At 34.8% G+C, this 12,319-nt stretch overlaps 1 protein-coding gene across 3 annotated transcripts in view; it reads right to left on the minus strand.

The window, feature by feature from the left end:
* The window catches only part of FAF1 (Fas associated factor 1), a 520,342-nt gene that overhangs the window by 102,286 nt on the left and 405,737 nt on the right, over nucleotides 1–12,319 (minus strand). For all 3 annotated transcript variants that reach the window (XM_023258678.2, XM_019836981.3, XM_019836980.3), the window contains 2 exons: nucleotides 7,013–7,149; nucleotides 1,732–1,820 (listed from right to left, as the gene is read on the minus strand). In XM_023258678.2, coding sequence (XP_023114446.1) covers nucleotides 1,732–1,820; nucleotides 7,013–7,149 — 226 coding nt within the window. The remainder of the gene's footprint in view (nucleotides 1–1,731; nucleotides 1,821–7,012; nucleotides 7,150–12,319) is intronic.

The raw sequence follows: 12,319 nt of genomic DNA on the forward strand, positions 1-12,319 counted from the left end.
AGGCTCCAAGTTGTCAGCACAGAGCCCGATGTGGGGCTTGAACTCATGAACTGTGAGATCATGACCTGAGCTGAAGCTGAATACTTAATCAACTGAGCCACCCAGGTGCCCCATCAACTAACATTATTTCATGTGAATTCTGCCAAGTATTCATTTAGTCAATCATTTAGCAAACATTTGTTGAGTGCTTACTTCATCCTAGGTATACCGTTAGGGGATACAGTTATAAATGTGAATATGACCCAACTCTTGTTCTTAAACTCAGTCTAATAGAAGAAAGACACAAGCAAATAAAGTAAAAAATATGTCTACATGTTTTCCATTTGTAATAGCTAATGGGTATTGTATTGAAAGTACTCCCTATAGCTGGAAACTTTTCATCATTACTCAGAAATCAAACTTTCTCTATTTGTCTATGAAAAAAGTTTTTTCAATTAAAAATATTAGGAGGGATAATTTAATAAGTACCTGTGAAATAAGCATCTCAAACGAACAAATGCTAGCATGTGTTTCATAATTTTTAGGCTGTTTTCCAAACCCAGAAATTTTTTGACTGATATAGCAATAATGATTACTTGAGATTATTATAGGTCCTACTAGCCATGTGATCTTGGGCAAATGAACTTAACCCTTGCGATCTTCAGCATTCTCATCTGAGAAGTGAAGATAATAGTACCAATCTGTATTAGATTATCTCTCATTTGGTCCTCAGTATCCACACTTCACCTAGCTTTTTGCCCAGGGTGGTTCTCTTGATTTTCAGCTTCTGGTTGGGTTAGGTCAGTAGGAGGTACTAGTAGGAGATCAGAGCTTGGAAGGAAAGTAAAGCTATTTCCGGGTTTCCTCTCTACCAGGACACCAATGGCTATATCCCTCTACTAGATACAGTCCTCTCGATATACCACCTTCTCCAACGCATTTAGGCCTAGGGGTGGTTAACAGCTCCTCTTTGCCCTAGAGTTTGTACTAACTATTGCTGATTTCCATAAACCCTGACCTTACCTTTATAAACAGTTCTTTTATTAAACTGTTCTCAAATAACCAAGTTTGAAAGTGCCATGTGTTTTCTGCCAGAACTCTGTGGCAGAGTTTCTGTGACTCGTATACAACCTCATGGGGTTGTTTTGAGATCACTTCTTAGCTCAGTGCTTAGCACATTATAAATATTCAGGAAATGTTGACTACTACTGTCATTATCAATATTGCTGTTATTATTATTTTATTTGAGGTTCCATGCTCATGCCATCTATACCAACTGAATATACTAAAGAGACTGAGAAATTCAGAATTCTGGAGATCTTTTACTAAGCCTCCCAGTGTTTCAAAAATATGTTCAAATGTAAAATCTGTTCACTCCTAATCAATCTCAATATTTAAAAAGAGTAGGAGGATCTTGAAAGTGAGTGAAAAAACCATATAGTACACAGGATTTCCTGGACTCTCGTTTCTTTTGTAAATATGCTTCGGAATTCATTTCTTGCAAATTGACCTCCTGTCACCACTCCAAATCTAGCAAAGTATAAATGTCCATAAAGTTAAACAAATTGTTGGGTCTTAGGGTCATGAAAAGAAAGGACTGAAAGGTAAACTCAATGGTATAAAAGTCCTTGGTTCATCTGGAAATGCATCTTCATTATCCTTATTTATCAATCATGACATAGGCAAGCATCTCCATTTGACAAATTATCCCATCAAAATCCTATTAAAAGTCTACTTAACCTTTCATCTTACCTCATCCTTTATATCTTCCTGTTGTTGGGCTGTGAAGATCTCCATTGCAGCCATGAGTCTCATCATTAGCTCATCCACTGTTGTGTTACCTAGCAACACACGGAGATTGCCAAATTTCACATTATTAAAGTTATAATAAAATGGAAAGACATTCTAGAATTAATCAGTAAGGAGTAACTAAAGTCTAATAAAAATTGCAGACTACTATGCTAATATCTAGTTAAAACACTTTCACATTTTCATTGAAAAGTTTCATATGTTCAATGTGAAAGAGTAAAGCAGTATACAGGCAGTTGAAATTTCAAATACAGTAGATTTGAGGGAACCATCTCTCAATGAGAAAGATTTTTCAGCACTATGAAGAAGAATGGTTAAGTTATGAGGATCAGAAGTTCTTTCAAGTTAGAAAAATGCAGGTACTTAAAGATACTAGCAACAACTACCAATTGTTTATATGCCAATAATTAGGCTAAATACTATATATATATATGTATATCAGTTGGGCAAAAATATAAGTATATATATAGTATTTAGATTATATATTTATTTACAGTAGAGTATGTTATATATTTATTACTATAATATATTTTATATTATATATTTATATATAAATATATTTATATTTTATATATTATAATATGTATTTATATATTATATATAGTATAGTACATATTATATATTTATTATTATATACAAATATATTATAGATATATTATTTATATACATTACATAGTATAGTATATAGTATATATTTATTTATAGCTATAGAATTTGGATTTAGATTATATATATAATCTCATTTAACCTGTACAACAATGCTTTGAAAGTATCATTATGATTTTGACTTTGAGAGCTCAAGTAACCTGTGCAATCAAGATCAAGCTGATTAAGTGGTGGGGCCAGGGTTTGAAATCAAATGAGTCTGACTCAAAAAGCCTGTTCTCTTTGCCATCTCAGTACACTATTTATTTAGAATTATCTCTTATCACTAAAAACTCTGGTGACGCAAACAGCAATTCATTTTCTGGAAAAAAAAAAAAGAAGAGTTCTTTTTTTGCCCAACTGATATTTTTCCCTTTCAGCTGCTTTTAAATGACTATACTATAAACTTTATGAGAGTACTTATTTATTTTATTTTATTTTAATCTTTTAAAGTTTTAATTTTAATTCCAGTTAGTTAATATACAGTGTTATATTAGTTTTGTAAGAGAGTATTTAAATATTTGATTTCCTTTTGGGGTGCTTGGGTTGCTCAGTCAGTTGAGCGTCAGACTTTGGCTCAGGTCAGGATCTCACGGTTCATGGGTTTGAGCCCCATGTCAGGCTTTGTGCTGATAGCACACAGCCTGCTTCAGATTCTCTGTCTCCCTCTCTGCCCCAACTCTGCTTGCACACTCTCTCTCTCAAAAATAAATAGTAAAAAAATAAAAAGACAAAACAAATAAATGCTTGATTTTCCTTAATGCTATTTTATTCTCTGCCCAATGCCATGACAAAAGTATAGCACATAAAGCACATATACACCATTTCTTGAATGCATTGTGCTGTTACTTGTTTTGGATACATCTACAAGAGAGAAATCCATAAGGATACATAAAGATTTGGCAATTCTTCTTTTCTTTCAAAACTACATGCAAAAGTGCCCATCTTTCTCCGGGGCCTGAGAGGAGGTCTTCTTGTCCCATTGATGAAACGGGACAACAAATAGCAAGCATCCTTGCTGGTGTTATTCTAGAGTAGGGCTGGACTAACATGACCTTTCAATGGTCCTTTTCTCTATTTTCCTTATGACCACTGGCAGCAGGTTAGGGAGCATCTGTGGTCCTTAGTAAAAGAAACAATCTAAATAAATCAGTCACATCAGCACTAGTCTCTGAACAAATGAGCTAGAGAACAAATATTATCTTGGTGTGATACCATGGTAGTGAGAAAGCAGAGTTGGTTTTATAGCCACAGTTCTAACCTAACTCCACAACTTAAAAACTATATGTTCTAGTGCCTAGAAACTGCCTAGCACATGACAGGAGCTTAATTAATTATTCACTTAGTAAGCGAATAACTAAGTGAATGAGTGACTGACTATAGCTCTCTAAGGATCAATTTCCTTATCACAGAATACACAATCACTGGTAGTTATTAATTGGTATGACAAATGGAAAGAGTTTTGGAGAAACTTCAATTTTGATACTGGGCAAATCTTTGAGTTTCCCTTTCTTATTTGCAAACTGTAGTGACTAAGACTCAATGCATGGGATATGAATTCTTATGTTGTTTGTTTATTTATTTTGAATGAGAGAGGGAGAGAGAATACCCCAAGCAGGTTCCGTGATGTCAGTGCAAAGCGTGATGCAGGCTCAATCCCACAAACTGTGTGTGACCTGAGTTGAAATCAAGAATCAGACGCTTAACTGACTAAGCCACCCAGGTGCCTAGGAACAGGACTTCTTTATGGAGGGTACTGGCCAATCATTTTCAGGCTTAAGCCTGCTTATCAACTATGCTTCAAACCTAACTGTAAGGATTCACTGCCAAACTGGACAAGGCAGAGAAAAGGGACCAATTAATGCAGTTCTGGACAAGTTTTTTCTTTATAGTCTATTGCGGTAGTTTTAAAACTTTTGTTTTCAGAACTCATTTACACCCTTAACAACTTTTGAGATCCCCAAATAATTTTTATGTGGGTTATTGTTATCAACATTTATTGTGTTAGAAATTAAAGTTGAAATACTTAAAGCATATTTATCAATTCGTTTAAAAGTAACAATAATAAACCCATTACATGTTAATATAAATACCACATTTTTATGAAAAATGGCTCTATGTTCCAAATGAAAAAGTTTAGCAAGAAGAATGGTATTGTTTTAACATTTTGCAAATGTCGTTACTGTCCGGCTTAATAGACCATAACTGGATTCTCATATTTACTTGTATATTAAACCAGTTACAATATGTTGTTTTATGTCTTAGTTAAAATTTATGAAGCAAATCTGGTCTCACATAGATATGTAGGTGAAAAAGAGAGGAGTATTTTAATAGATAATTGTAAATATTCTTTGATACACCTAAACTGACAAGTAGAAGTTTCTCCAAGTATGTGAAGAACTTGAAACCATTGATGAACTGTTTGTATTTTGTAATATTAAGATCCACTGACCTATCTTGCTCTTTGAATGGATCTTTTACCTATGCATGATTTTATAATATCATGCATTGGTCATGTTGAAACTATTGGTTCACTGACTTATGCATTTCTCCTCAATATTGACATACCTAATTATATGATATCAAAAAATCACATTTGTTAATCTTACAACTGATGTCATCAGAAAATTATTTAAGCTGTCAATTTTATGGTGGATGACAATGTTTTGCTTAAAAGCTCAAGTTTTATCAGTGGCAACAAGTACTATCAGTAATACCTAGGCTATTTAAGTATAGTTTGTCTCAGTATTTTCAAGTAAAAATGATGTTCTGTAAGAAAAAAATGACTCGTTCAGCTCAAGTAACCATACAAGTGCTTTTCTTTGAGACTACCTTTGTACTCTGAAATGCAGCAGAAATGTGTTATCCATACCTCTCGTGTATCACACAAACTATAAAAAGGGTGGAATTTAATAAAATAATTTTAAAATTGCACATAATAGAGGTAAAGAATATGCTACTGGTATAGTTTTGGTCGTGACCTTGACTTGTGTGAAGGTGCCAGTAGTTTTACACAAATTTGATTTTGTGCCACCAATGTAAATGTTAGCACAGTAATAAAAAAAAAAAAGAGGCAAAAAAGAAAAGTCTTATCACTATCATGAAAACAATTTGATGTCACGGATCCAATGAAAGGGTCCAGAGGACCTCCAGGATCCATGGAATACATTTTAAGAACCACTGACTATTATAATACTGCCTTTGACAGGGAAAACAGGAATGAAATATTATCTTCATTATCCATTTACCCTATGTAATTCATTCCCCTAGAAGATCTTCTTTAGCATTGTTTATGAAACTCAATGCTTTAGTTACAGAGCAAACATAAAATACCAGAGGTTTTATTTTGAGTTTTAAAGGCACTAGAATTTACACCATGCCCCGACATCATATTATTCACTATAGAACTTTTAACTGAAATACAGGTAGAAATAAAGTATCTCAGGGCCACCTGGGTGGCTCTGTCAGTTAAGTGACCGACTCTTGGTTTCAGCTCAGGTCATAACCTCATGGTTAGTGAGTTCGAGCCCTACATTGGACTCTGCACTGACAGCCCCAGAGCCTGCCTGAGATTCTCTCTCTCCCACTCTCTCTGTCTCTCCTCCACTAGTGCTCTCTCCCTCTCAAAATAAACTTAAAAAAAAAAAAAGAAAGAAAGAAAGTATCTCAGACACAAGCTTTAGCTTGGGGCATGGGAAACATCTTTTCACTATGGCATAGGAAAGATATACTGTTTTCAATTTAAGCTATGTTCTAAATAATAATTTTATAATAATCCTTGGGGTATATCAGTAACAGTTTTATAAAAAATCAGTCACTGTTTTTGTGATTAAACTTACAGGCATCCTATAGCTTCATACCTTAGCACTGTATCCTAACACGGATTCACACAAATAAGGGGTACCAGCAACCACTGTGTGAACAATTGATTTATAATACCCAGTCACTGGCTTTTCTAGATAACTAAAGATCAGCATTTCTTTCAATTAATCAACATTACAGCAAGAAATCAATATATGTATAAAAAATGTCATGTTTGACAAGTGATTATGACTTAATTGTTGGAGAATTTAGCAGTTCTGAACAATTAACATGATTATGCTATGTCCCAAGGGTTGTGCAATTTTATTAAGAAATTTCTGTTGGTGGGGCGCCTGGGTGGCTCAGTTGGTTCAGTGTCTGACTTCAGCTCAGGTCACGATCTCACAGTTCATGAGTTTGAGCCCCATGTCGGGCTCTGTGCTGACAGCTTGGAGCGTGGAGCCTGCTTCAGATTCTGTGTCTCCCTCTCTCTCTCCCCCTCCCCTGCTTGCACTCTGTCTCTCTCAAAAATAAATAAACATTAAAAAAATGTTTTTAAATAAAAAAAAAAGAAATTTCTGTTGGAATTTAATGCAGCATATTTCATTCTTCATAGAACCTGTACTTTTTGAAGATGTTCTTTTTTAGGATATTCTATGTTTTAAAATACAAAGATGTTCACCAATATAGAGAATTACTTTCAACTTTGATGGTAAATATTATAAGGTTATCTCATACACAAGAAGACACTCTACTCCCTTTGTGACAGGTACTTTACCTTGTATCACATTTAACACTTCATTAGATGAACGTTTTCCCATAATAATCAGAAAAAGTGGAAACTGATCTGTTTTTTGAGTCCGAATGGTTTGTGCCACAACACTGCCAAAATGTCTATTGCACATTGTCAGAAATCTAAAATGAGACAAAAGTCAAAGTCAATTTCATTTCGGAGTTTAATAAACTTACTAGTTCCCCAACAAAAAACTCACTGTTTTACTAATTATGTTACAAATAGCCTGTCTGTTATCAGTACATACAGTCCTGCTATACTGAGTTTTCAACAATATCTTAAATGATACAGAAATAATTATCATACAGGAAAGCAGGCAGCAAGCCCTAAATGCTGGCTGGAGGCTGAGAGAATAGGATTCTTAGTCTTAAACATTGCAAGCTATACTGCCCTAAACAATGAGAAAAACAAACAAAATGAATTTTAAGAGGAAAGAATTTCTTAAATAGGACAAATACCGTGTGGTACAAAGTTAAATTGACTGGCAGCATCCTAGACTAAACAGGATTTAGCAACATTTTCACAAGTCTTTAGAATCAAGAATTGTACTTTAGAATTGTGTTTTTGCCAGTAGTAGTGGGCCTTCTAGTTTCATACTTACCATGAGATAAAAATAATAATTCTAAGCTTTTGACCAAAAAAGCTCAGAGATATTAGCATACTGAAGTCTAGCATTAGTATTCTTAACACGATCTGGAATAAATGAAAAAACTGATAAAGCTTTTCTCTTCTATTAGAGGACTGTTTGAAATTAGCATTTCTTTCAAGAGAAAAGGGTAGCTTATGATATGTTTTCAGATCTGATGGTAAAAAGTAAATGTCATAATAATAATGAATTATGAAAGACCAAATGCAAATATAGAATGCTTTAATAAGATCCAATTTAATAAAGTCTGTAAAAATAATGGACTTTTAATAACACAGGTCACAAAAGGCAAAACAGTGGAAATTCTGGGGACTAGCCACTGGTACTGGCTTATTAATTCTTAATTATGTTCATGAAAGGCAACTTAAATCGTGTGTTTTCTTATGCCTTATGATAATATTTTAGGTAACAACTCCTCTGAAATGTATGTTCTAGCTGATGAGCAAAATCCTGTTGTCACATGCATTAGAAGGTAAATCTATTTGAAAAGACAAACGGCATTAAAATGTCATGTGCTCAGATTCATTTGATATCCAAATTCAAAACAGAATCAAACCTCTTAATTTTTAAAGCCCATATATCTCTTGTCTATAGAAATTCATTCCAGAAATTTAGGCTGAATCCTCCACAAAACCTGTGCTGTGACTACAGGAAGTAGACCGTGTTAAGGGCCACGAGAGCTGTCAGCAAGAGTGTCAAGGCAAGTTAGCACCACAGCAATAAGTTCACTGGGAGGCAGTTTCACATATATATTTAGAGCAGCAATAACCAGATCTCATGGCAATTTGAAATGACAAGGCCCTAAGAAATCAATTGTTGGCCATGAAATATCAGTGCTCCCATGAAAATTCAGATCTTCACATGCCAGAACTATTATACAATAAAAGGTGCTCAAGCAGCCTAAGCCTCCAGTACAAAATTTCACACTCATATAGTTTTAATTCATCAATGGAGATGTGTAGATCAAGACACTAGAACGTTAGGATGTCATTTTTCTTTCTGCTGTTACTAAAATATTTGAGGTCAATCTTGACCCTGATTTGATCATTGGCAACCTCTGAATTTAAAAATGTCAAAAAACATCTGGAATGTCATTCCCTACAAAAGGGAGAAAATAAGTCCTTGTTGCTTTCACACCAATGGATTAAGTGGATATCACAGTAGATGCCCATCATAGCACTAGCCTCACAAGTGTTATTAAATACTAACTAAACAGGATACCCCCAAAAAAGGAAGGGAAGAAAGAAGCCAGGAAGGAAGGAAGGAGAAAAGAGAGAAAGCAGGCAGACACGCTGGTTAGCTTAGTGGTTTAAAGTATTCAATTTCAAGACAATTTGCCTGGAAATTGTGTGCTTCCCAAATTGTCATTTTATGAAAACGAGCTAGAAGGGAAAATAATTATGAAAATAGAGCTAACTTCTTGAGTTTAAATTAATACACAACACACATTTCAAAACTTCACAAAGTGTATTCAAGAGAAATACAGCCTTCAAAGGCACATTAGCTGTTCAATTAACTATAAAAAACAACAAAGTGATCAGTTTTCTAGCAGGTATTGGCAAATCATTCTAATGTTTTGGAAGTCGTGGAGAAATACACAGGAATCCCACAGCCAGTTGATGCTTTCTAGTGGCCTTAACTAACAATTTGATCTAATCAAAGAGAGACTTTGTTAAATTTTTAATTAATCTAATTAATCTTCCTAAGATCTGAATCATGTTTACTTTGAGATTTTCAAATTACAATCAATGAGAGCATATAGGGCCAATGGACAGCCAAGTCCCAAATTACAAAATTCCTGCTTGTCAGTTCCTTCTATTACAATTTACAAGAACTTCACCACACAGATATCACATCCTTCTCATGGCTAGGAGACTCCACTTCTTCCTCTCAACATCTATTCACAACACAAAGTTACCATTCATAGCATACTACCAACAGCAAAAATCCATTTCAGAACATTAGCACAAAAACAGACAAGGGAAAAACAAATTGTTTCAAGAAAAAAAAATGTGGTTTTCAGAATTGTGTGGCATTTTCTTCCCTTTTAAAGAGCTAAAAGTGTGCCGGTGCATCTAATGGCAGCACCAAACTTGTCAGCCTAACTGCATACGGTGTTCAAGAGAGTCAGGTGTCACAAAGGGATAAATGGTTTCCACAACAATTGGATTCCTACAATCTCAAACCCAGAAGGGGAAGCAATGGCAACTGTTCCCTGGCAAGGAGAAATGGCTTTGTTTTTTAATTATAAAAGCTTTAAATAAATGAAACAATTTACTCCTCATATATCTAATTAAGAGGAATCAACCCCCCAAAACAAAAAGCTAAAGTGACAAATTTAAAAGACAAAGAATGAAGGTGGGAGGAAGGGAGGTAAGGAGGAAGGGGAAGAAGAAGGAAAGGTTGAGAAAATGAATGAAGAGAAAACAGTTAATCACAAATCAAGTATAATAAAGCAATTCATTGGTGGGGGCTGGGTGATGGTAGTGGTGGGGGAAGTGAGTGAGAAGTCTCAAACTTTGGCCTTGCTGATGAAACAAAACATAATTAGTAGCTCATATTCACCAGTTCTTGCTCTTAGAAATCTAAAATTAGATACAATCTTATCTTTTAATCTAAAGTTTGGGAAGAAAAAAAGCAGAACATCTAATGGCTAGCATATATTAATCATTAGTAAAATTTTCAGTCTCTGAAGCATAGTACTTTTCTATCTTGCTAATGGAAACCAGGATTACTAATAAATCAGATATGGGAAAAAGTAATCTCATTTTAATTCAAAACAGGATATAGTTTAGTTTCTCTCAATCAAATTCATAATTAAATGAGTCACTGACTTTTACTAAGTTGTACTCCAGCATAAGATACATTATAGAAGAAACACAGCAATTTAGGAATGGTGAGATTCCACAAACATTTACTATCTACTGTATACCAGATAATACAAAAGGATGCACATCTGATAAAAAATGGAGGCTAAAAACTGCTAATGACTCTGTGAGGCTTCCTGATTATTACATTTCAATATGTAATATTGAGGTTCCCAAGGAACCTCAGATGTAAAATGGGAGTAATACTTACATTTAAAACATTTATATTCTTGTAAGATACAAAAAGCATCAGAATTATGTTCAAAATATGGTATCCCTTCAAATTGGTAGCTATTTTATTACTAATTGAATAATGATATCTAACATTTTTATCATAACTATACTTTCAGGATTAAAATAAAAGCTTTTGGGGTGCCTGGGTGGCTCAGTTGGCTAAGCATCTGACTTTAGTTCAGGTCATGATCTCATGGTTTGTGAGTTTGAGCCCTGTGTTGGGCTCTGTGCTGACAGCTTGGAGCCTGGAGCCTGCTTCAGATTCGGTGTCATCCTCTCTTTCTCTTTCCTTCCCCCGCTTGTGCTCTGTCTCTGTCTGTCTCTCTCTGTCGCTCAAAATAAGTAAACATTTAAAAATTTAAAAAAGAATCAAAAAACAAAAAAGAATCAAATGATAGCTTATACCTAGGGGCTAACACTGAAAGATTAAAAAAAATATATATATATTTTAACATTTATTTATTTTTGAGACAGAGAGAGACAGAGCATGAATGGGGGAGGGTCAGAGAGAGAGGGAGACACAGAATCGGAAACAGGCTCCAGGCTCCGAGCTGTCAGCACAGAGCCCAACGCGGGGCTTGAACTCATGGACCACGAGATCATGACCTGAGCTGAAGTCAGACGTTCCACCGAATGAGCCACCCAGGCGCTCCAGAAAGATTTTCTGCATAGTAAGAATTGTTGACTAAAACCCAAAATAGTCACTGGTTTTATTTTCATTTAGAGAATGAAAGGGGAAGTATTAATATTTGGAAAATAAGGAAAGACATGATGTTACAGCTGTGTAATACTACAAAACCTTACACATTTAAAAGTGGATATGATAGGCACAACAATTATGTAGCTAAATGCAATCAGAGTCTGTTTTCCCAAACTTACTCATCTCTAATAAAAAAAAAAATGAAGTAAAACAAAAAGGAAACAGAACTAAAATCACTAATAAAAAATGTATTTACTGGGGCGCCTGGGTGGCTCAGTCAGTTAAGCATCTGATTTTGGCTCAGGTCGTGATCTCACGGTTCGTGAGTTGGAGCCCCGTGTCAGGCTCTGTGCTGACAGCTCAGGGCCTGGAGCCTGCTTCTGATTCTGTGTCTCCCATCCCTCAGCTCCTCCCGTGCTCACACTGTCTCTCAAAATAAAGATTAAAAAAATTTTTTTTAAATGTATTTATGTTTAGCAGTGTTAACTGATTTAAAAGCAAGAATCAGTATTAAAATTTCTGGCTGCTTACCCTTGAGCCATTAAACATTAATTGTCTTTCTGTTAAAGTGTGAACCATTTCTTCAAAATGAGAGGTTACTAAGCAGAAGATATTCATGTTCAACAGTGCTATGGGACTTCTCCAATATTACCAAATAGTTTAAGGCAGAATCTATGTATACATTTCCTTAGCTATAGCTGCTAATTTTATACTACTTCTTAAGTTACTTTGGTTTAAGGTTCTTCCCTTTATTTATTAAAAAAATTTTAATGCTTATTTATTTTTGAGAGAGAGAGAGAGGCAGAGAAAGATGGGAACAGAGGACCTGAAGCAGGCTCCATGCT

This window comes from Felis catus, chromosome C1 (genome assembly GCF_018350175.1).
Source record: "Felis catus isolate Fca126 chromosome C1, F.catus_Fca126_mat1.0, whole genome shotgun sequence".
NCBI lineage: Eukaryota > Metazoa > Chordata > Mammalia > Carnivora > Felidae > Felis > Felis catus.